The 26,773-nt window shown below is 37.4% G+C and overlaps 1 protein-coding gene across 3 annotated transcripts in view; it reads left to right on the forward strand.

The window, feature by feature from the left end:
• The window catches only part of SHOC2 (SHOC2 leucine rich repeat scaffold protein), a 96,187-nt gene that overhangs the window by 39,539 nt on the left and 29,875 nt on the right, over window positions 1–26,773 (forward strand). For all 3 annotated transcript variants that reach the window (XM_055424668.2, XM_055424669.2, XM_055424670.2), the window contains exon 3: window positions 23,423–23,560. In XM_055424668.2, coding sequence (XP_055280643.1) covers window positions 23,423–23,560 — 138 coding nt within the window. The remainder of the gene's footprint in view (window positions 1–23,422; window positions 23,561–26,773) is intronic.

A 26,773-nucleotide genomic window follows, 5' to 3' on the forward strand; every position in this document is an offset into this window, starting at 1 on the left:
TTGAGCATAATCTTGCTAGCATGTGAAATGAGTGCAATTGTATGGTGGTTTGAACATTCTTTGGCGTTGACCCTCTTTTGGATTGGAATGAAAACTGACCTTCTCCAATCCTGTGGCCACTGCTGAGTTTTCCAAATTTGCTGACATGTTGACAGATTAATAGCTTAATTCAGATACAGTTCACATACTGTATGATTAATGCATTTGAAGAATACAATTTAGTGATTTTTTAGCATGTTCACAAAGTTGTTCACTATCACAAACAATTACAGGACATTTTCATCACTTCAGAGAGAAACTCTGTACTCTTTGGCAATCGCCCCATCCCAGCCCTGTTTTCTTCCAACCCCTTAGACCTATTCAAACATTAATCTACTCTCTGTTTCTGTAGATTTGCCTGTTGTGGCGTGTGCATGCTAAGTCGCCTCAGTCATGTCCGACTCATTGTGATCCTGTGGACTGTAGCCTACCAGGCTTCTCTGTCCGTGGAATTCTCCAGTTCTAATAATTGGAATAATAAAATATATAGTCTTTGGTGGATGGTTTCTTTCACTTAGCAAAATGTTTTCAAAATTCATCCAGATTGTAGCATCTATCAATATATTTTTCCTTTTTATTGCTGAATAATATTCCATTGTATATTATCCCACATTTTATTTATCTACTCATCAGTTGTTGAACATTTGGGTTGTTTTCACCTTTTGACTGTTAGGCATAAAATTACTATGAACATTTGTGTACAAGTTTTTGTAGAGACATTTGTTTTCATTTCTCTTGGGTGTATACCTAGAAGAGGAATTACTGAGTCATATAGTAACTCTGTGTTTAATCTTTTGAGGAACTACTATTTTCTTAAGTTACTGCACCATCTTACATTTCCATCAGCAGTGTATGATGGTTCCAGTTCTTCTATATCCTCAACACTCTTGTGTTAGCTATTTTAATGTAGCCATTCCATGAGTGTGAAGTAGTATCTCATATGTTTTTTATTTATAGTTCTGTGATTATTGATTTAATTTTTGAAAGCTATCTTTTGTTATAAAGGAAAGACAGAAATAACTATTTTCTGTGATGCAGATCTTGCTTTACTGCTTTTTAAATTACAACACCCCCCATCCCCCTGCAAATCCTGAGCTCTTTTAAGAATGCTTATGAAAAAGACTCATGCACAAAGATCAAATAAAATGGAATTTGACGTTTTGAAAAGTTCTGCATCTTTAATGTGGTTTGACTTACTGTTGAAATTCATAACAAGAGAATTTACAGTTCATTATATATACTAATTACATTTGTTAAACTTCCATTTTTATAAGTTTAGATCTACATTATTTTATATATATATATATATAGTGATTATTCTTTGTTGTTTTTATGAGTATAAAAACCTTGATTCATGCCATCCGGTTTGTTCAGCAGTATATTTGATAAGTATGAGAAATTTGAAATTTGTGAAACATAGCCTAGTGGTATTTAGTTTAAATATATTTGGAATTTAACAGCTCTGTTGCATTTATAGGGAAAGAATATTAAAAACTGAATACCTGTTTAAGTAGTAATGGCATCGTTATTAATGCCATGCTGTTTGATACCAATGATGCATATTCACATGGGTGAACATTGCCATAAAACCGTGAAAGGATGCTGAAAGACATATGAAGATCATAGTACATTAGAGGGTAGCCAGGAAAACTCTTCATTTGGTGATGCTGAATTTATTGTTTTCCTTTTTTATGATAAGGCGTGGACAGATAAAGTAAATGTATTATCTTTTTGTGTTAAATAGATAGATGGAAACCTTAGGCATTGCTTTCTCTTTTAGATCAGTGTAACATTCTTCCTGCTCACATATCCTTTCACTGTTTTTAATCTTGAAAAAGACTCCTCACTGAACACCAGGACACTCAAGAAGTCGTATTTTCAGGGGGAAAACAATAAATAACCACTGTCTTACCCCATCCTTTTCCCTGCCTGGTTCCTTTGAGTTTCATGTTAGAGATGTGCTTTTGTAAATTTATTTTTTCCTCAGTATATTAGAGTAAAGGTTATCAGGTTTTCATTTCGAATAATTGGTCATTTTAGTTCAGGAAATTCTGAACAATGAAGTTTTAAAGGGTTTTATTCTTCTAGAAAGGAAATGATTACTCTTTGAAACCAGAAATAAACTCCATCTTTGTCTTTTACTAATAATACTATCGGACTTCCCCGATGGCTCAGTGGGTAAAGAATCTGCCTGCAGTGCAGGAGACCCAGGTTGGATCCCTCGGTTGGGAATATCCCTTGGAGAAGGAAATGGCAGCCCATTCCAGTATTCTTGTCTGAAAAATCCCACTGATAGAGGAGCCTGGTGGGCCACAGTCCAGAGGGTCACAAAAAGTTGGACATGACTAAGCACGCACTAGACATTCGTCCAGTATTTCTAGAACTTTTCCTTCAGTGAATTAAAAGGCTAGTTTTAAAATTTCTTCTCTTTAAGGTTTCCTCCTATTCATTATTCTTTATAAAATAGCTAAGTTAGAGGGATTTTTTTTTTAAACTATTCATCCTATATTTTCTGTTCAGTGATGTGCTAGATCATTTATATTGTACACAATTTTGGGTGGGTAAATTGTCTTAGGGAATGATCTGCTATGTTATACGTGCTTTTTGAGAACCCAGATCATTTTTACCCATTTAAAAAACTCTCACAGCATTCAGATATATGAAAAATTCGAAATAGCGATTTTTTAACCCGTATGACTCATTAACACTTATTGAAAACAAAGTCAGTTTTCTACTGTTTATACTACAGTACTGCAGTTATATTTTATGTCAAGTTCAGTTGAGTTCAGTCGCTCAGTCATGTCCGACTCTCCTTGACCCCATGAATCACAGCACGCCAGGCTTCCCTGTCCATCACCAACTCCTGGAGTTCACCCAAACTCATGTCCACAGAGTCGGTGATGCCATCCAGGCATCTCATTCTCTGTCGTCCCCTTCTCCTCCCGCCCCCAACCTTTCCCAGCATCAGAGTCTTTGCCAGTGAGTCAACTCGTCACATGAGGTGGCCAAAGTATTGCAGTTTCAGCTTTAGCATAAGTCCTTCCAATGAACACCCAGGATTGATCTCTTTTAGAATGGACTGGTTGGATCTCCTTTCAGTCCAAGGGACTCTCAAGAGTCTTCTCCAGCACCACAGTTCAAAAGCATCAATTCTTCGGTGATCAGCTTTCTTCACAGTCCCAACTCTCACATCCATCCATGACCATGGGAAAAACCATAGCCTTGACTAGATGGACCTTGGTTGGCAAAGTAATGTCTCTGCTTTTTAATATACTATCAAAGTTGGTCATAACTTTCCTTCCAAGGAGTAAGCGTCTTTTAATTTCCTGGCTGCAATCAGCATCTGCAGTGATTTTGGAGCCCCCAAAAATAAAGTCTGACACTGTTTCCACTGTTTTTCCATCTATTTCCCATGAAGTGATGGGACCAGATGCCATGATCTTTGTTTTCTGAATGTTGAGCTTCAAGCCAACCTTTTCACGCTCCTCTTTCACTTTCATCAAGAGGCTTTTGAGTTCCTCTTCACTTTCTGCCATGAGGGTAGTGTCATCTGCATATCTGAGGTTATTGATATTTCTCCCGGCAATCTTGATTCCAGCTTGTGCTTCTTCCAGCCCAGCGTTCCTCATGATGTACTCTGCATAGAAGTTAAATAAGCAGGGTGACAATATACAACCTTGACGTACTCCTTTTCCTATTTGGAACCAGTCTGTTGTACCATGTACAGTTCTAACTGTTGCTTCCTGACCTGCATACAGGTTTCTCAAGAGGCAGGTCAGGTGGTCTGGTATTCCCATCTCTTTCAGAATGTTTCACAGTTTATTGTGATCCACACAGTCAAAGGCTTTGGCATAGTCAATCAAGCAGAAATAGATGTTTTTCTGGAACTCTCTTGCTTTCTCCATGATCCAGCGGATGTTGGCAGTTTGATCTCTGGTGCCTCTACCTTTTCTAAAACCTGCTTGAGCATCTGGGATTTCATGGTTCACATATTGCTGAAGCCTGGCTTGGAGAATTTTGAGCATGACTTTACTAGCGTGTGAGATGAGTGCAATTGTGGTGTAGTTTGAGCATTCTTTGGCATTGCCTTTCTTTGGGATTGGAATGAAGACTGACCTTTTCCAGTCCTGTGGCCATTGCTGAGTTTTCCAAATTTGCTGGCATATTGAGTGCAGCACTTTCACAGCATCATCTTTCAAGATCTGAAATAGCTCAACTGGAATTCCATCACCTCCGCTAGCTTTGTTTGTAGTGATGCTTTCTAAGGCCCACTTGACTTCACATTCCAAGATGTCTGGCTCTAGGTCAGTGATCACGTTATCGTGACTATCTTGGTTGTGAAGATCTTTTTTGTACAGTTCTTCTGTGTATTCTTGCCACCTCTTCTTAATGTCTTCTGTTTCTGTTGCTGCTGCTAAGTCACTTCAGTCGTGTCCGATTCTGTGCGACCCCATAGACGGAAGCCCACCAGGCTCCCCCGTCCCTGGGATTCTCCAGGCAAGAACACTGGAGTGGGTTGCCATTTCCTTCTCCAATGTGTGAAAGTGAAAAGTGAAAGTGAAGTTGCTCAGTTGGGGTCGCTAAGGGTCGGACACGACTGAGCGACTGCTTCTGTTAGGTCCATACCATTTCTGTCCTTTATTGAGCCCATCTTTGCATGAAATGTTCCCTTGTCAAGTAATATATAATAAATGTATATATGTGTATAATCAATATATAAAAAATACTAAGAATCAGTTTTTTTTAAAAATTGAGGAGACCTTAGAGATTTTGTTTAATTCCCTGTTATATAATTTTCTGAAAATTTTTGTAGGTAATAAACAGTAGGCTTTCAATAAATGTTGAAGGGCTTTTCCTTGGTGGCTCAGATGATAGAGTCTGCCTGCAATGCTGGAGACTCAGTTTCGATCCCTGGGTTGGGAAGATACCTTGGAGAGGGAATGGTTATCCCTTCCAGTATTCTTGCCTGGAGAATTCCATGGACAGAGGACCCTGGTGGGCTACAGTCCACGGGGTTGCAAAGAGTTGGACATGACCGAGCGACCAATACTTTCAATAAATGTGGCTTGAAGTGAATTTAATGAAGCCTAACACTATTACCCAATTTTTAATATTAACTCAAATTGTAACCCTTAGTTCCTAAAATTCTTGAAATTATCTCAGGACTGTCAGGGGTGCTGCAGTTGCTTTCATGGTCCAGGTAACATTATTTAATGATCTCATTTGACTGTTTTGTACAAGTGCTAATGAGTAACTTAGTTTTGCAGGCAAGAGAAATCAGGAAAGGGAATTCATAGTTGTTAATAAATAACTTTTTTTCACTGGAAATCAGCAAGAAACCTTACAGACCTAGAAATGAACTGTTAACTTAGTTGACTGTGGTCAAATTGTCAGGTGTTTCACTAAACAACAGAAACCTGGAAAAGTTATTGTTAAAGGAGGAGCTAACAGAGGGGAAAAAACAGCACTTGAACCATCTTAGAAGGATCTGATTGAACCAGAGGATACATTTGACTTCCCACTCTGCTGTAGTGTAGGGAAGAGGGCAATCTTTGTGCTCTAATGATAGGGTGCTAGCCATTCAAAGAATACAAACAATGTTGCCTATGTTGCTTAGTTACAGAAACACTTGCTTAGAAGAATTACTAAAGTTTTCTTTAGAGTGAAAGGGAGAATTAGGCCTATAAGACAAATTTATACAAATAAAATAATGTGTATTCTAAGTCCCTAAATCTGTTCAAGCTTGTGTAATAAAAATTTCCAGCCCTTGTTAATGTGCTGTTTTGCAAATGTATTTTAGTAGGATTTGATTTGATTTTTATTGCTCTGAATGCTTGAAAAATGACCCTATAAGTTCAGGAACAAGAGTTAATATAAAAATGTAAATGTCCTTTAGTTCAGTTCAGTCTCTCAGTCGTATCCTTAATATGAGTCAAATGATAATATAGGATAAGCCACAACTTATGAAATAAACCTAAATTATTTATTTATGAACATCTGCTTGCCTGTTAGATACATTTTAATAGGGTCTTTTTGTATGTTGCTAGATTTAATTTACTAAATCTTGAAGATTTTTGCATCTGTACTCCTCTTGGATATTGATCTGTAATTTCCTTTTTTCCCTTTCTCTTTTTTGTAGTCGTTTGCTATCAGGGCAACTCTCTCTTCATATTGTGGAATGAGTTGGGAGGAGTTCCTCTTTTATGTTCTGGAGGAGTTTGTGTAGAATTAGTATTATGTTTTCAAATGATTCAGATGGTAAAGAATCCAACTGCAATGTAGGAGACCCAGGTTTGATCCCTGGATTGGAAAGATCCCCTGGAGAAGGAAATGGCTACCCACTCCAGTATTCTTGCCTGGAGAATCCCGTGGACAGAGGAGCCTGGCAAGCTGTAGTCCATGGAGTTGCAAAGAGTCAGCTATCACTGAGCAACTAACTTCTTTGAAATGTTTAGAAGAATTTAAGAGTCTTGTAATCTGGTATGGTTTTCTTTGTAGAAAGGTTTTAAATGGCAAGTTAATGGAAAGTTATTTGGGTTTTTTGTTTCTTCTTAGCTGAGTTTTGGTAGTTTTGAATCTGTCAAAGCATTTGTCTTTTGATTTGTTGAATTTTTTGGCATAAAGTTCATTTAGTTCCTTATTATACTTTTGAAATTTGAAATATGTATTATTATGTTTCTTATTCATTCCTGATTGCTTTTATTGGTCTTTTTTTTAAACTGCTTTTGATTTCTTTATTTTTTCTATTATCTTCCCCCCCTTTTTTTTCTACCCTTAATTATCTTGTTTCCTGTTACTGTAGGTTTAATATGTCCTTTGTCTTAAATTGTTAGATTGATTTTAATCCTTTCTTCCTTTCATTATGTAAATGTTGACAGCTGTGAACCTCCCCTCCAAGTGCTATTTTAGCAGCATCACATAAATTTTGATATGTTGTATTTTCCTTATTATTTAGTTCAAAATATTTTCCAAATACCTCTCATTGTTCTCTAACACGTGGATTATTTAGCAGTGCATTGTTCAGTTTTCAAGTATTTCAGAGACGTTTCCATTTAACTTTCTGACTATACCATGCAGCTTATGGGATCCTAGTTCCCTGAGCAGGGATCTAACTTGCGCCCTCAGCAATGAAAATACAGAGTCCTAACCACTAGGACCAGTGGGGACTTCCCTATTTTTTGTTATTGACTTATAAAATATAGTCTGTCTTGGTAAGTGTTCTATGTGTAGTTGAAAAGAAGATGCATTTTGCTGTTATTTTTGATGATGTTACTCATTTCTTCCATACCCTTATCAGTTTCTGTCTACTTTTTCCTTCAGTTAGTAGGAAATGAGTATTGAAATGCCCAACTATATAACAGTACAATTCTCCCATTAGTGCTATTATTGTTTGCTTCTTGTACTTTGAAACTTTATTAGATGTTTATATGCCTAAGATTCTTATTTCTAATGAGCAATTTATGCGTTTTGAAACATTTTTCTTTATCGCTGGTAATATTTCTAATAGTATCTCTTCTGAATTCTGCTATTATTTTATATTGATACAGCCATATCCCTTCCTGCCTTTTAACTTTTTGTCTTTATATAATATTTAAAATGGTTTCTTGTAGGCAGCTTATGGGTAGGTCTTTATTATATCCTGTCTCGCAGTTTTTGCCTTAATTGAAGGGTTTAGACCATTGTATTTAATATAGTTATCAATCTAGTTGGTTTAAATCTGTCAGCTCGCTGGCTATGTTCTTTTTGCGCCGTTTGTTACTTTTCCTTTCCCCCTCATTTCATGCCTTCTTAACTGGTCTAACATTTACAGTACATATCCATAACTTAATACTGGTTACATTTGAAGTATACAGCTGGGATACTTTATATAACTCATTTTTTGTTTGTATATTTTATCATAACTAAGGTTATGAGATTTTGGCAAGAATACCACAGAAGTGATTGTATACCTTTCCCATTGAATCGTATCAAGAGTACATGATGTTGATATGTCTCACTACTGGTAATTTTGATCTAGACCACTTGGTTATGGTGGTTAATGCTGTGCTACTCCACTTTGAAGTTAATAATTTTTTCTTTTAAATTAATAATACCTTGGGAAGTACCGATTTTAGACTATGCCAATATCTTGTTTCCCTTTCACCTTTTGTTTATAAATTTTAGCTTTCATTGGTAGATCTTCCCTGAAGCAGTTATTACTGTATTCTCTAAACTCTGGGAGTTGGTGATGGACAGGGAGGTGTGGCGTGCTGCGGTTCATGGGGTCGCAAAGAGTTGGACACGAGTGAGTGACTGAACTGAACTGAATGATGATTTTTAAAAATTTCCCTTGTTTCTTTTGTATTTATTAATTGAAATTCTTCTGTAAGGAAGAGCTATCCTTTCTCCCCCATTTATTTATTCAGTTAATTATATCAGTCTGGACTCATTTTTTCTGTGGGTTTCAATCCAGTATTATTCTTTACCATTTTGTTGCTCAAATTATTCCAGCTTTGGTTATTGTGAACTCTATGTTAGTTGGTTCCTGTGCCTTTTGATGTGTCATCATCCTTTTTTGTTGTCTTTTAAAGAGACTAAAAATGCCGAAAACAGATATTTGCCCATGTGTTTATTCCCTCTAGTGCTTTTCATTCTTTGAGTAGATCTGAATCTCTATTTGGTATTTTCTTTTTGCCCAAAGAATTTCTTTTAATGTATATTGTAGCCCAGGTCTACTCATATTGAATTTTTTATGCTTCTGTTTGTCTGAAAGCCTTTATTTTGTTTTCATTTTTAATGGTTATTTTTCCTGTTACAGAATTCTAGTTTGGCATCTTTTCTTTTTTATTCATTATTTTTAAGATAGCTCTCCTTTTCCTATGTTTCTGGTTGATTTTTTTCTTGGCTTGCCTAGTTTCTGACAAGAGTTTTGCTGTTATATCTATATTTGTGTGTTTGTAAAGTCTTTTTTCCTCTGGATAGTTTTAATATTTTTCTTTATTTCTGGTTTCCAACAATTTGTATATGGGCTTTCAGTTCAGTTCATTGCTCAGTCGTGTCTGACTCTTTGTGACCCCATGAATCACAGCACGCCAGGCCTTCCTGTCCATCACCAACTCCCGGAGTTCACTCAAACTCATGCCCATCGGGCTGGTGATGCCATCCAGCCATCTCATTCTCTGTCATCCCCTTCTCCTCCTGCCCCCAATCCCTCCCAGCATCAGAGTCTTTTCCAGTGAGTTAACTCTTTGCATGAGGTGGCCAAAGTATTGGACCTTCAGCTTTAGCATCAGTCCTTCCAGTGAACACCCAGGACTGATCTCCTTTCCAGTGGACTGGTTGGATCTCCTTGCAGTCCAAGGGACTCTCAAGAGTCTTCTCCAACACCACAGTTCAAAAGCATCAGTTCTTTGGTGATTAGCTTTCTTCACAGTCCAACTCTCACATTCATACATGACCACAGGAAAAACCATATCCTTGACTAGACGGACCTTGGTTGGCAAAGTAATGTCTCTGCTTTTTAATATACTATCTAGGTTGGTCATAATTTTCCTTCCAAGGAGTAAGCGTCTTTTAATTTCATGGCTGCAATCAGCGTCTGCAGTTGAGAATTACTTGTCTTACTGCTCTCATTACTGCTTTTTCCATCTCTTTTAATAGCTCTCTTAGTGGGAAATAGCCCTCCTGTTCATTCTACTACTATTGATTTTGTGTAGACCCTCATATTATTTCATGTGAGCTAGTTACAGTAGTTTCCTAATAGACTATGCTTCCTAATATATCCATCCTTTCAAATCTATGAGTAAATAGTCTTTTTAGAATAGCATTCTGATTATCATGCATTGTTTAGAAGCTTTAAATTTTGTTTTATTACCTGATCAAAAAGATCCAGATTCCTTAGTTTGGTATTGAAGGTTCCAGGTCTCCTCTCTCATCTTGCCTTGTATCTTCCCTTGGTCTTGAAGATCCAAAAGAAAGACTCTTTAATGTTTCATAAACAGGACCCTCTGTAGCCTTCCTCAAATCACATGTAGTCTCCTACTAATTTTCAATTTCATAAAAACAAGCGTTTAGTGTACTGTAGTGTCTTTGTGCCTTTAGTGTCTAGTATTATGTCTGGTAAAGAGAATGTGCACACAAGAATCTTGTCTGACTGACTGACTTAATGCTCTTGTAGTAATAGTTCATTTTCTGTTGTCTTTTAGGCTCATAGTGTATTCACATGTTTGTATAATAATGTTTCTTTGTTACTAGTTAAACCCCACAAATTTAATTTTCTAAATAATGCTCAGGAATTTTTATTTAAGCATTTTAATTAGCAATACTTGCAGTCTTGAGAAGGGAGGGAAAACCTTTTTCCTCCAAAAATTGCCTGTCTGTTTGATGAATATTTTAACTGTCTAAATTCTGGAAATGAGGGGCAATCTGTCCCACTGCTTTTTTGCATCTGGGATACTGCTACTGGAGAAGAGTGGAGAAATAGCTCCAGAAAGAATGAAGAGGCTGAGCCAAAGTGAAAACAAAACCCAGTTGTGGATGTGGCTGTGACGGAAGTAAAGTTTATGCTGTAAAGAACAATATTGCATAGGAACCTGGAATGTTAGGTCCGTGAATCACGGTAAATTGGAAGTGGTCAAACAGGAGATGACAATAGTGAACATTGACATTTTAGGAATTAGTGAACTAAAATGGACTGGAATGGGCAAATTTAATTCAGGTCATAGTATCTACTACTGTGGGCAAGAATCCCTTAGAAGAAGTGGAGTAGCCCTCATAGTCAGCAAGAGTCCCAAATGTAGTACTTGGGTGCAGTCTCAAAGATGACAGAATGATCTCTGTTTGTTTCCAAGGCAGACCATTCAGTATCATAGTAATCCAAGTCTATGCTCCAACCACTATGCCGAAGAAGGTGAATTAGAATGGTTCTATACTCACAAGACCTTCTAGAACTAAAGCCGAAAAAAAGATGTCCTTTTCATCATTGGGGACTGGAATGCAAAAGTAGGAAGTCAAGAAGTCAAGAGATACCTGGAGTAACAGGCAAGTTTGGCTTTGGAGTACAAAATGAAACAGGGCAAAGGCTACAGAGTTTTGCCAAGAGAACGCACTGGTCCTAGCAAACACCCTCTACCAACAACACAAGAGATGACTGTACGCATGGACATCACCAGATGATCAATACCAAAATCAGATGGATTATATTCTTTGCTGCTGAAGATGGAGAAACTCTGTACAGTCAGCACAAAAAAGACCAGGAGCTGACTGTGGCTCAGGTCATGAACTCCTTCTTGCAGAAAACAGGCTTAAATTGAAGAAAGTAAGAAAACCACCAGGCCATTCAGGTACGAGATAAATCAAATCTGTTAACGATTATACAGTGGATGTGACAAATAGATTCAAGAGATTAGATTTGATAGAGTGCCTGAAGATCTATGGATGGAAGTTTGTGATACTCTACAGGAGGCAGTGATCAAAACCATCCCCAAGGAGAAGAAATGCAAAAAGGCAAAATGGCTGTCTGAAGAGGCCTTACAAATAGCTGAGAAAGGAAGAGAAGCAAAAGACAAGTGAAGAGGAAAGATATACCTATCCGAATGCAGAGTTCCAAAGAATAGCAAGGAGAGATAAGAAAGCCTTCTTAAGTGAACCATGCAAAGAAATAGAGGAAAACAACAGAATGGGAAAGTCTAGAGATCTCATCAGGAAAATCAGAGATACTAAGGAAACATTTCATTCAAAGATGGGCACAATAAAGGATAGAAACGGTATGGACCTAACAGAAGCAGATGTTAAGAGGTGGCAAGAATACACGGGAGAACTATACAAAAAAGATCTTCCTGACGCCAGTAACCACAACGGTGTGATCACTCACATAAAGCCAGAAATCCTGGAGTGGGAAGTCAAGTGAGCCTTAGGAAGCATCACTACGAACAAAGCTAGTGGAGGTGATGAAATTCCAGTTGAGCTATTTCAAGTCCTAAAAGATGATGCCGTTAAAATGCTGCAATCAGTATGCCAGCAAATTTGGAAAACTCAGCAATGGCCACAGGACTGGAAAAGATCAGTTTTCATTTCAGTCCCAAAGAAAGGCAGTACCAAAGAATGTTCACACTACCACATAATTGCACTCATCTCACACACTATAATGCTCAAAATTCTCCATGCTAGGCTTCAACAGTGCGTGAACAGAGAACTTCCAGATGTTCAAGCTGGGTTTAGAAAAGGCAGAGAAATTGGAGGTCAAATTACCAACATCTCCTGGATCATAGAAAAAACAAAAGAATTCCAGAAAAACATCTACTTCTGCTTAATTGACTACACTAAAGCCTTTGACTATGGATCACAACAAACTGTGGAAAATTCTGAAAGAGATGGGAATACCAGACCACCTGACCTGCCTTCTGAATAATCTGTATGCAGATCAAGAAGCAACAGTTAGAACTGGACATGGAACAACAGACTGGTTCCAAATTGGGAAAGGAGTACATCAGGGCTATATATTGTCACCCTGCTTATTTAACTTATATGCAGAGTACATCATGTGAAATGCAAGGCTGGAGGAAGCACAAGCTGGAATCAAGATTGACAGGAGAAATATCAATAACCTCAGATACGCAGAAGACACCACCCTTATGGCTGAAAGTGAAGAGGAACTAAAAAGCCTCTTGATGAAAGTGGAAGAGGAGACTATAGAAGCTGCCTTAAAACTCAGCATTCAGAAAATTAAGATCATGGCATCTGGTCCCATCACTGCATGGCAAATAGATGGGGAAACAATGGAAACAGCGACAGACTTTATATTTTGGGGCTCCAAAATCAATGCAGATGGTGACTGAAGCCATGAAATTAAAACATGCTTGCTTCTTGGAAGAAAAGTTATGACCAACCTAGGGAGTTGGTGATGGACAGGGAGGCCTGGCATGCTGTGATTCATGGGGTTGCAAAGAGTCAGACACGACTGAGTGACTGAACTGAACTGAGACAGCATATTAAAAAGCAGAGAGATTACTTTCCCAACAAAGGTTTGTATTTTCAAAGCTGTATTTTCAGTAGTCATGTATGGATGTAAGAGTTGGACCATATAGAAATCTGAGTGTGCAAGAATTGATGGTTTTGAACTGTGGTGTTGGAAAAGACTCTTGAGAGCCCCTTGGACTGCAAGGAGATCAAACCAGTCCATCCTAAATGAAATCAACCCTGAATGTTCATTGGAAGGGCTGATACTGAAGCTGAAGCTCCAGTATTCTGGCCACCTGATGCAAAGAACTGACTCACTGGAAAAGATCCTGATCCTGGGAAAGACAGGGCAGCAGGAGAAGGGGACAACAGAGGATGAGAAGGTTGGATGGCATCACTGACTTGATGGACATGAGTTTGAGCAAGCTCCGGGAGTTGGTGATGGACAGGGAAGCCTGGCGTGCTTCAGTACATGGGGTCACAAAGAGTCAGACATGACTGAACTGAGTCAGAGCTTTGGTTTTGCAAGTAGTCATGTATGGATGTGAGAGTTGGACCATAAAGAAGGCTGGAGTACTGAAGAATCTGTGCTTTCAAATTGTGATGCTGGAGATTTTTGAGAGTCCCTTGGAACGCAAGAACTTCAAACTGTCAATCCTAAAGGATATCAACCCTGAATATTTATTGGAAGGACTGATGTTGAAGTGAAGCTCCAATATTTTGGCTATCTGATGTGAAGAGCTAACTCTTTGGTAAAAGCCCTGATGCTAGGGAAGATTGAGGACAGGAGCAAAAGTGGTGAGAGAGGATGAGGTGGTTGAATTGCATCATGGACTCAATGGACAGTTTCAACAAACTCTGGGAGATAGTGAAGGACAGGGAAGTGTGCATGCTCTAGTTTTGGGGTCATGAAGAGTCGGACACAACTGAGTGACTGAACAACATCAGAAACAGGTTTACAGTTCCTCACTAAGCTATCATACTGGTATATGTAGTTAGAGGTTATTAATTTTCACTACTGTATAATATTCCATAGTGTGAATATACCACAATTTTATTTATTCTGTTGTTTTTGGCTGGACAATACCAAATACTTGTGCAAACTAAATTTATTACTGTTGGAATGCAAATTAGTACATCCACTTTGGAAGACAGTGGCAGTTTCTTGCAAAGTTGAACACAGTTTTACCATAAAATCTATCAATCATGCTTCTCTTTACCCAAATGAGTTAAACTTGCTGCTAAGTCACTGGCGTGTCTGACTCTGTGCGAACCCATAGATGGCAGCCCATGGGCAGCTCTGCCGTCCCTGGGATTTTCCAGCCAAGAACACTGGGAGTGGGTTGCCATTTCCTTCTCCAGTGCATGAAAGTGAAAAGTGAAAGTGAAGTCGATCAGTCATGCCCGACTCTTAGCGACCCCATGGACTGCAGCCTACCAGGCTCCTCTGTCCATGGAATTTTCCAGGCAAGAGTACTGGAGTGGGTTGCCATTGCATTCTCTTCAGTTCAGTTGCTCAGTTGTGTCCGACTCTTTGCGACCCCATGAATCACAGCACGCCAGGCCTCCCTGTCCATCACCAACTCCCGGAGTACACTCAAACTCATGTCCATCGAGTCGGTGATGCCATCCAGCCGTCTCATTCTCTGTCATCCCCTTCTCCTCCCACCCCCAATCCCTCCCAGCATCAGACTCTTTTCCAGTGAGTCAACTCGTTGCATGAGGTGGCCAAAGTATTGCAGTTTCAGCTTTAGCATCAGTCCTTCCAGTGAACACCCAGGATTGATCTCCTTTAGAATGTCCATGCAAAAAACTGTACACAAAATACTTTTAGTTGTTCTGTTCATAATTGCTAACAATTGGAAGTAACCAAGATATCCTTCAATAAATGAATGAATAATAAAGTAGTATACGCATACAATGGAATATTGTTCAGTGGTAAAAAAAAATGCATATTTCTAAATGAAAGAAATTAATCTGGAAAAGCTGTGTATTGTATGATTCTAACTATACAACATTCTGGAAAAGGCAAAAGGAAAAAATCAGTAGTTGCCAGAGACCCTAGTACAGGAGAGACAGATCATTCTCCTGCCCCCAATCCCTCCCAGCATCAAAGTCTTTTCCAGTGAATCGACTCTTCGCATGAGGTGGCCAAATTATTGGAGTTTCCGCTTTAGCATCAGTCCTTCCAGTGAACACCCAGGACTGATCTCCTCTAGAATGGACTGGTTGGATCTCCTTGCAGTCCAAGAGACTCTCAAGAGTCTTCTCCAACACCACAGTTCAAAAGCATCAATTCTTCGGCACTCAGCTGTTTTATAGTCCAACTCTCGCATCCATACATGACCACTGGAAAAATCATAGCCTTGACTAGACAGACCTTTGTTGACAAAGTAATGTCTCTGCTTTTTAATACGCTGTCTAGGTTGGTCATAACTTCCAAATTTTAAGTAAGCGTCTTTTAATTTCATGGCTGCAGTCACCATCTGCTGTGATTTTGGAGCCCAGAAAAATAGCCACTGTTTCCACTGCTTCCCTATCTATTTGCCACTTCATGGCCATGACCGGATGCCATGATCTTAGTTGTCTGAATGTTGAGCATTAAGCCAACTTTTTCACTCTCCTCTTTCACTTTCATCAAGAGGCTCTTTAGTTCTTCTTCATTTTCTGCCGTAAGGGTGGTGTCATCTGCCTATCTGAGGTTCTTGATATTACTCCCGGCAATCTTGATTCCAGCTTGTGCTTCCTCCAGCCCAGTGTTTCTCATGATGTACTCTGCATATAAGTTAACTTAGCAGGGTGACAGTATACAACCTTGACGTACTCCTTTTCCTATTTGGAACCAGTCTGTTGTTCCATGTCCAGTTCTAACTGTTGCTTCCTGACCTGCATACAGGTTTCTCAAGAGGCAGGTCAGGTGGTCTGGTATGCCCATCTCTTGAAGAATTTTCCACAGTTTATTGTGATCCACACACTCAAAGGCTTTGGCAGAGTCAATAAAGCAGAAATAGATGTTTTTCTGGAACTCTTTTGCTTTTTTGATGATCCAGCGGATGTTGGCAATTTGATCTCTGGTGCCTCTGCCTTTTCTAAAACCAGCTTGAACATCTGGAAGTTCACAGTTCACATATTGCTGAAGCCTGGCTTGGAGAATTCTGAGCATGACTTTACTAGCGTGTGAGATGAGTGCAATTGTGTGGTAGTTTGAGTATTCTTTGGCATTGCCTTTCTTTGGGACTGGAATGAAAACTGACCTTTTCCAATCCTGTGGCCACTGCTGAGTTTTCCATTGCTGGCATATTGAGTTCAGCACTTTCACAGCATCATCTTTCAGAATTTGAAATAGATTAACTGGAATTCCATCACCTCCGCTAGCTTTGTTTGTAGTGATGCTTCCCACTTGACTTTACATTCCAGGATGTCTGGCTCTAGCTGAATGTGAGTGATCACATCATTGTGATTATCTGGGTCGTGAAGATCTTTTTTGTACAGTTCTTCTGTGTATTCTTGCCACCTCTTCTTAATATCTTCTGCTTCTGTTAGGTCCCCACCATTTCTGTCCTTTATTGAGACCATCTTTGCGTGAAATGTTCCCTTGGTATGTCTAATTTTCTTGAGGAGATCTCTAGTCTTTCCCATTCTGTTGTTTTCCTCTGTTTCTTTGCATTGATTGCTGAGGAAGGCTTTCTTATCTCTCCTTGCTGTTCTTTGGAACTCTGCATTCAAATGGGTATGTCCTTCCTTTTCTCCTTACAGCCTTACCTTGGTTATATATTGTTTATTTTTCCTTATTAAGATACAAGTTCCCTGAGGGCAACAAACTTTTTTTCCTGCCTTGTCCCTCTTTTTTCCCTATTGTATCTTCAGTCCCTAGAATTGTGTCTAGCACATAGTAGGTGCTTAGGGAAAACCATTAGACCATTCAGATATGACCTAAATCAAATCCCTTATGATTATACAGTGGAAGTAAGAAATAGATTTAAGGGTCTAGATCTGATAGATAGAGTGCCTGATGAACTCTGGATGGAGGTTCGTGACATTGTACAGGAGACAGGGACCAAGACCATCCCCACGGAAAAGAAATGCAAAAAAGCAAAATGTCTGTCTGAGGAGGCCTTACAAATAGCTGTGAAAAGAGGAGAAGCAAAAAGCAAAGGAGGAAAGGAAAGATATAAGCATCTCAATGCAGAGTTCCAAAGAATAGCAAGGAGAGATAAGAAAGCCTTCCTCAGCGATCAATGCAGAGAAATAATGGAAAACAACAGAATAGGAAAAACAAAAGATCTTTTCATGAAAATTAAAGATATCAAGGGGACATTTCATGCAAAGATGGGCTCGATAAAGGACAGAAATGGTATGGACCTAACAGAAGCAGAAGATATTAAGAAGAGGTGGCAAGAATACACAGAAGAACTGTACAAAAAAGATCTTCACGACGAAGATAATCACGATGGCGTGATCACTCACCTGGAACCAGACATCTTGAAATGTGAAGTCAAGTGGGCCTTAGAAAGCATCACTACGAACAAAGCTAGTGGAGGTGATGGAATTCCAATTGAGCTAATCCTGAAAGATGATGCTGTGAAAGTGCTGCACTCAATATGCCAGCAAATTTGGAAAACTCAGCAATGGCCACAGGACTGGAAAAGGTCATTCTTCATTCCAATCCCAAAGAAAGGCAATGCCAAAGAATGCTCAAACTACTGCACAATTGCACTCATCTCACACGCTAGTAAAGTCATGCTCAAAATTCTCCAAGCCAGGCTTCAGCAATATGTGAATCGTGAACTTCCAGATGTTCAAGCTGGTTTTAGAAAAGGCAGAGGCACCAGAGATCAAATTGCCAACATCCGCTGGATCATGGAGAAAGCAAGAGAGTTCCAGAAAAACATCTATTTCTGCTTCATTGACTATGCCAAAGCCTTTGTGTGGATCACAATAAACTGTGAAACATTCTGAAAGAGATGGGAATCCCAGACCACCTGACCTGCATCTTGAGAAACCTGTATGCAGGTCAGGAAGCAACAGTTAGAACTGGACATGGAACAACAGACTGGTTCCAAATAGGAAAAGGAGTACGTCAAGGCTGTATATTGTCACTCTGCTTATTTAACTTCTATGCAGAGTACATCATGAGGAACGCTGGGCTGGAAGAAGCACAAGCTGGAATCAGATTGCCGGGAGAAATATCAATAACCTCAGATATGCAGATGACACCACCCTTATGGCAGAAAGTGAAGAGGAACTCAAAGGCCTTTTGATGAAAGTGAAAGAGGAGAGTGAAAAAGTTGGCTTGAAGCTCAACATTCAGAAAACGAAGATCATGGCATCTGGTCCCATCACTTCATGGGAAATAGATGGGGAAACAGTGGAAACAGTGTTAGACTTTATTTTTGGGGGCTCCAAAATCACTTCAGATGCTGATTTCAGCCATGAAATTAAAAGACGCTTGCTCCTTGGAAGGAAAGTTATGACCAGCCTAGATAGCATATTAAAAAGCAGAGATATTACTTTGCCAACCAAGGTCCGTCTAGTCAAGGCTATGGTTTTTCCCGTGGTCATGTATGGATGTGAGAGTTGGACTGTGAAGAAGGCTGAGCGCCAAAGAATTGATGCTTTTGAATTGTGGTGCTGGAGAAGACTCTTGAGAGTCCCTTGGACTGCAAGGAAATCCAACCAGTCCTTTCTAAAAGAGATCAATCCTGGGTGTTCATTGGAAGGACTGATGCTAAAGCTGAAACTCCAATACTGTGGCCACCTCATGCGACGAGTTGACTCACTGGAAAAGAGTCTGATGCTGGGAGGGATTGGGAGTAGGAGGAGACGGGGACGGCAGAGAATAAGATGGCTGGATGGCATCACCGACTCGATGGACATGAGTTTGAGTGTACTCCGGGAGTTGGTGATGGACAGGGAGGCCTGGCGTGCTGTGATTCATGGGGTTGCAAAGAGTCAGACACGACTAAGCGACTGAACTGAACTGAATAGACATTTGTAGGGTGGATCAGTGAAGTGTATGTTCTCTTTGTAGCAAGTCAAACTTTAAAAAATTGCTTAGTAAGTATCGAATGTGTGTCATAAAATGCTTCATATTAATGGCTGGTGTCATCAGTATGATAACATGGTGCATTCATTTTCACTAAAAGGTACATCTGCTCCACAGCCAGGAAACTTCTCTTTATGATTTGAAAGCTGCTCTTCATGTACAGTGTAGGAGACTGCTCATGTTTATGTCTTGAATCTGTCCCCCCTTTCCTGTTTAGATTAAAAGATGTACAAAAACATGGAAAAATCACAAAATCCAAATATATAAAGTAGAAAAGAAAAACCACTCTTAAACTTGTCTCTTATAGCTAGAGACAAGTCACTGTTAAGATATTGATTATTGTTCTTTAGAACCTTCTGAGATGAACTTATATTTTTAAAGTAATATTTGGATCATATATAGTGAAATAAATGTTTTAAAGTACTGGATAACTGGACAAAGTATAGAAATAATAGTGTGAAAGTATTTTATGAACTCCTTCAATATTTAATATCCTGTCTTTTCTGAATTGTAACAGAAACTCTTACCCTGGCACAGTATTGCCTAGTGCAGAGTTTATCGTATATTCAGAATTATCAGATGTTTCTGACTATTTGAATATGAAGGAAAAAAGCTTGAGTAGTTATGAGTGTTGCTCTAAAGAAGAGAGATCTTAAACTTCTTTTTCCCCCCACATTAAAAATTTTTTGTACATTTAATAGGACATTTTGGATTAGTTTTGAAAATATTTTAGATTTTCCTGGGAGCTATCTTTTATTAATTATAAACATCCTTGAAGTTTTTTAGATCTTTTTCATTGGACTGAAGAAAATTCAGTTCCTAAGAGAAAGTGTTTTTCATGTCTTAAAATGTATACATGGGTTTTGGGGAAAATCTAAAAGTAAGTTTCAAATTAAATCATCAATATATATAATTTACTCATGAGTCTATTGTAGTTCATGGACTAACAGATCAAACTTAAAAATAACATTATTTTTGTGTGCTGATGCTGTTAAAAAATTAAATCACATTTCCTGAGTTTTAAGCATTTTCAAAACCATAATTACTAGATTGTGAGAAAGAAGTATTAGTAGATTACAGTCTCCTTAATGTATCAGTGTTAACATGATTTCCTGATGTTGAAGAGTGTTGTATTGTTAAGAGTATGATTTTCTGGAGAGAATATATGCTCAAAATAATTCAGTTATCATATGGATGGTGATTTACATAAATTAAAAAGGATTTAACCTAATTTGAATAAAGTAATTATATTCTGCATTTTAAAAACACTTTTTAGTTTAATGTTAGATAGTCATATGTAAGTTCCTATCCTAAGATACTGGTAATTCATCTGTTTCTGTGTTCATGGGTATCAAACTGGTATCCTGAACACTGTACAAAAAAAATAAGTCCACAGATATGTTTGATAACAGTGTTTTGTTCTATTTTTACCTAAAAATTAATTGTTAGTATTTGAACATTAGATTTTATGTGAAAATATAAATTTCCAGGTTTTTTTTGAAAAGTGTGAGGATTGGACAGTATTTGAGCTTTCTCATCCTAACATTGCAGTGATAACCAGGGGCAGTTTTAGCAATGTTAAACAACAAAGGACATTTGTTAATGTCTAGATGATTGTCATGACTTGGTGGGGAGGTGCTCTTGGCATCTTTTGGCTAAAAAGACCAGGCATGCTGCTTATGCGCAGGACACCTTTCTACAGCAAAGAATGATCTGGTCTAAAATATTTCAGTATTGAGTTTGAGGAGTCCTGTAATATAGCAGTAATTGAGCTGAGTTGAATCATATCTGTTTCATATAGGCTATAGTTAGCCATAGTCTCCTCTTAGCTTGCTTTGTTTATGTGCTGGGACTCATATACTTGAATTTGTCAATCTTCCTTTAAAGTAGTAGGAGTTAACTTTCATAGGAATTGAAACAACTTTGAGTATTATTAGAAAAGTTGTGGCAAATACAGAAAACATTTGTTACTTCTGGCATGAGAGTATTAACATCCAACTTTTATTTTCCCCAGTTATCATTTATTCTTTCAGTTAACATGGTGCTGTGTACTAGGTACTACACAATATGTGGAGGAGATAGACAGCTGCTTACACTTTAAGGCTTTTATTAGAGAATTGTTCTGTTTATCATTATGTAACGCTTTCTGTATCTCTGATAATTTTCCTTGCTTTGAAGTTGGCTTTGTCTGAAATCTGTGTAAATATTTCAGCTTTCTTTTGGTTAACGTTAACATTGTATTTCTCCATCCCTTTATTATTAATCCACTTGTGTCTGGAAAGTAGGTTTTTAAAAGACTGTACTATTTGAGGGGGGCAGGGTCTTATTTCTTAGGTCCCCTCTGATAGTCTCTGTCTTTTATTTCTTGCATTCAGTTTCATATTTAAAGTGTTTTTTGATTTAGTTGTATTGATACCAACCATATTTGGAACTGTTTTCTATAACTTGTTCTCTATTTTTTATTTTTTTTTGTCTTATATCATTTTTCTGCATTATCTGGGTTTAGTTGAGCATTTTGTATTATTTCATTTTTTCTCTCCTTAGCATATCATTTATACTTGGATTACTTTTTTTTTGCTTGTATGTATGTGTATTTGTGATTGTCCTGGAGTTTGTGACGTAAATTTACAGCTAATACAGTCCACCTTCAAATAACACTATACCACTCAGTGTGGTAGCTTATAACAATATTCCCAGTTCTTCTCTCCTGTCCCTTATAACACTGCTGTCATTCATTTCATTTATCCTTAATCTGTAGTTACCTAGTATATTACTGCTCTTCATACTTTGAACAAACTGTTATCTGTTAGATCAATTAAGAGTAAGAAAATAGAAGATTTTATTTTATTCCTTCTCTGTTGTTCCTTTATGTAGAGCTAAGTTTCTGACTTACATAATTTTCCTTCTTTCTGAAAGACTTATTTTAATATTTCTTGAAAGACAGGTCTACTGGTGACAGATTCCTGTTTATCTGAGAAGGTCTTTATTTCTCCTTTACTTTAAAGGATAATTTCATTGGATACAAACTTTTAGGTTGGTGATTTTTTTTCTCTCAACACTTTGTAAGTATTCCATTCCATTAGCTTCTTGCCTGCATCATTACTGAAGAGAAGTCCACTGTATTTACCTTGTTCCTATGTAGGTAAAGTTTTTCCCCCCTCTGTCTTCCTTCAAAATTTTATCTTTGATTTTCTGTATATGATTTTGAATATGATATGCCTAGGTGAGAATAGGAGGGGATTTTATCTTCACTCTGAGAACCTGCGGTGGGACTCCTGGAGATAAAGCACAAGGATTCCAATTTTTCCATATCCTTGGCAACATTTGTTTTGTTTTGTTGATAGCCATCTTCAGGGATATAAAGTAGTATCTCATCTAATTGATTTGCATTTTTTAATGATTAGTGATGTTGAGCATCTTTCATGTGTTTATTGTTCATTTGCTTATCTTCGGGAAAATATTCAGTTTCTTTACCCACTTTTAAAGTGGTGTTTTTTGGTTGCTGTTGAATTATGGGAACTCTTTATACATTTGGGATGTTAATCCCTTCCCAGATATGTATGTCAATATTTCCCCCTATTCTGTGGGTTGCCTTTTCATTCTCTTGATAGTGATAAGTTTTCAATTTTGAAATCCAGTTAATCTGTTTTCTCTTTGTTGCTTAGGATGTGACAGTAATATGCCCTACACCCATTTTTTAGTTTTATGTACTTTATTTACTTCTCTTACTTGCTCAGTATTTCCAACTTCTACCTGCCCCCCGCCCCCCCAAAAAAGGAAAAATCATGAGAGAGCCAATCTAGCTTTTATAAATAAGTTTTGAAGACAGAAAAACACTAAGAATAATCTAAATTGCCAGTACAATCCTTTCAAACAGAATGAGGAGAAAAATACCTTATTTTGCATTCTTTTGGAGTAATATTAAATTGAGAAGCAGTTTTTGATTTCTGACTCTCACTTTACATATTTATATAATGTCAGAACACATGCTTATTTGAAAGCATATATATTTTGAAGTAAGATCACCCTCAAGTTAAGATCTATCTGATATTATTGTGTTGAATTTGATTTAAAAATTAGTAAGCTCTTTTTGAAGTATAGAATGTACAAATGTAAATGTGGTTAAATTGGTTAATTAAAAATATATGATATTGGTTGATAATGATTTACAGTCAACATGTTAATATTATCAGATGTCATTTTCTTTTTTTCTTTAGGTATAATTGACAGAAAACCATATATTAGCTTCGGGTGTACATCATAGTTCAGTATTTGTAAGATGTCATTTTCAAATAACAGTTTCAGCTTTTTAACTTTTACTTTGTGAGAAGAAGTATAGTTATGATATAAAATGTTTTATCTCTCAGAAATTCTTACATTTTTATGTTGATCAATTTACAGGTGAATTATGTAACCTCATTACGCTGGATGTAGCTCACAATCAACTTGAACACCTTCCAAAGGAGATTGGAAACTGCACACAGATAACCAACCTTGACTTGCAGCACAATGAATTGTTAGACCTCCCAGATACTATTGGTATGAAAAGAGAAAGAAGATACTGTTAATCATTTATAGCTACTTGGACATTAAAATCTATTTCCATAATAAAGTTAAAAGATTAAAATTCAGCATTGTTGAAGTGATAAAACTTCTAAAAGATAGTATTTTAAAATCATTTTTATTTCCACTTCTCGGAAAGGAAAATAAATTTTAGGAAATGAGCTCAAGTTAAATTGTAAAGAAGATAGAATATTGAGTAATGTGTGTATGTTCTATAACTCTGTGCTTGAATTGCAAAATGGGTGCATTTTCTGTTTTTGCTTATTTGAGAAATGTTGCACGCTCTTGTATAGGGTGTGGTCCCTTCTGTGCTAAAATAGACCACACTGAAAAATAAGATCATTGCTGTTTAGTTTTTAAAACATGGCAAGTACGTTTTAAAGTTTACTCATCTGTAATATCGAGGGATAGAAGAAAAGATATCTCAAAATGCATAATGTGTTTTGAAGACATAGTCAAACTATAGAAAGTTGATGTGTTCCATATTTATAAATTCTTGTTTATATTTCTGAATGCCCCCAAATTTATACAAACAATAGAGGGAATTTAAAATTTTTTTGATGCTTTTAGTTTTCATTGTGGTATGAGGAAACTATTAGGTTTATTTAAAAAAAATTACTCTGTACTTAGTTTATATAATTTTAGTAATGAATATTTATAAGGTTCTATTACTAAATTGCATGAGGTCTATGATAATGTTATCTTTCTCCAGAAGAATTTTTATTTGCTTCTCTCAGGTATCTAGAGTGACTACTTTAATCCATCTGTGTTCTAAGGGTTGTGATTTTTCTGGTCCTCTGAAGTGATTCAGAGGCAAACTGCAGAGTAATTGGAGGGCCGTTTTAATTCTGATACACCCCTCATACTAGGGTGCAGCCCTGTAGGGTCCTCGTTGATGCTGATTACTAGACTCCTCGCCCTTGGCAGGCTCTAGATTTTGACTCTTGGCAAAACATGCCTTCACCTTTCAGTTACACCTTCTGTTTAGGATAGTGCTCTTAGGACAAAAATCTCCCATGCTTTGCGTGTTTCTGTGTTCCCAGCTGGTTTCCAGCCTGGTTACTGCTAGTCATTATCATACTCGTTTTCTGATTTTTGTTTTAGAAGTGTTCTTAGTTTTCTGAAATGGGAGGGTTTGCTTGAATTACCTTCTGCTTCGTTAGTTGAAGCAGAGGCAATTGTAATGGAATTTTTTTTTAATGTTACAGTAGACTTTGGGGCTCTAAAATCACTGCAGATGCTGATTGCAACCAGGAAATTAAAAGACGCTTACTCCTTGGAAGGAAAGTTATGACCAACCTGGATAGCATATTAAAAAGCAGAGATATTACTTTGCCAACCAAGGTCCGTCTAGTCAAGGCTATGGTTTTTCCCGTGGTCATGTATGGATGTGAGAGTTGGACTGTGAAGAAAGCTGATCGCCAAAGAATTGATGCTTTTGAACTGTGGTGTTGGAGAAGACTCTTGAGAGTCCCTTGGACTGCGAGGAGATCCAACCAGTCCATTCTAAAGGAGATCAATCCTGGGTGTTCTTTGGAAGGACTGATGCTAAAGCTGAAACTCCAATACTTTGGCCACCTCATGCGACGAGTTGACTCACTGGAAAAAAGTCTGATGCTAGGAGGGATTGGGGGTGGGAGGAGAAGGGGGCGACAGAGAATGAGATGGCTGGATGGCATCACCGACTCGATGGACATGAGTTTGAGTGAACTCCGGGAGTTGGTGATGGACAGAGAGGCCTGGCGTGCTGTGATTCATGGGGTTGCAAAGAGTTGGACACGACTGAGCGATTGAACTGAACTGAACTGAGACCATCTCTGGTAACATAACAACTATTCACAGAAAAGTTAATCTGCGACTTCTTCAGGTTATAATAGCTAGCCATTGGAACTTGTATCTTTCTGATTCTTATCCCCTAGAGTCTAAAACAAAAAGACAGAAAAACACAAAATAAGTGAAAAAAGTCATGGGAGACAGGACTAGAAGTTCTAGAAAGAGAATAGAGGTAAGACAATGAAGCTATAAAATATAATTTAATACTATTTCCCTGAACTTGAAAAAAACCCAGATAATAAGATTGAAATTTCTTACCAAGATGAAATAATGAAAAAAGATAAATTCTGGTAGGAGTTTTAAAAATTACTAATTTTTAATAAATGATATGGGCTTCCCTGATGACTCAGCAGTAAAGAATCTACCTGCCAGTGCAGGAGACGCAAGTTTGATCCTTGGGTTGGGAAGATCCCCTGGAGAAGGAAATGGCAACCCACTCCAGTATTCTTACATGGGAAGTCCAATGGACAGGGAACCCTGGAGAACTACAGTCTATGGGGTTGCAAAAGAGTTGATCACGACTTAGCAACTAAACAACAACAATAATAAACAATATATTCGTATGTAATGTTATAAAACCTTTGTCTAGTTTCAGTTATAGAGTAATGCTGACTATATATAGTAGATTGGGAAGTTTTCCCTACTCTTCAGTTTTTGGAAAAGTTTGTATAAAATTGGCATATTTCTTCCTTTAATATTTGATAAAGTTCATTGATGCAGTCACCTAGTCAGGATTTTTCTTTGTTGGGATTTTTTTTTAAAACAATTTCAATTTTTTTGATAAACATAGGGCTATTTAGATTATCAGTTTCTTCTTGAGAAAACTTGATCATTTATGTCTGTCATAGAATGTGTTCATTTGATTTGTCACATTTAATGGAGATAAAATTGTTCATAACATTTGCTTATTATTTCAATATCTATAGAATCTGTGGTAATGCCATTTCTCTCTTTTCTGATATTGGAAATTTATATCTTCTCTCTTTTCCTAATCAGTCTGGCTAAAGGTTTATTAATTTTATCAGTTTTATTGATTGTCTCAAAGTATTGATTTTAGTCTATTTTTCCCTTTTTTTTTTTTTTCATTAATCTGAATCTATATTTTATTTATTTCTTCATATTCATGTTATGGTTTACAATTTAAAAGACTAGAAAGAACTATTATTTTCCTTACATATTTGGATAATAGCATTATATTTGCCACACTGCTACAAGTAATTTGTTCTTAGCCTATTACATCTTTCATAGATTATTTCAGCTATGACTTTATTTTTAATTAAAAATTTTTTTTTTATATTTTAAGTTTATTTTAATTGGAGGCTAATTACTTTACATTATTGTATTGGTTTTGCAATA

The sequence above is a fragment of the Moschus berezovskii genome, chromosome 12 (genome assembly GCF_049115385.1).
Source record: "Moschus berezovskii isolate FMDL1 chromosome 12, NW_MosBer_1.0, whole genome shotgun sequence".
Lineage (NCBI taxonomy): Eukaryota > Metazoa > Chordata > Mammalia > Artiodactyla > Moschidae > Moschus > Moschus berezovskii.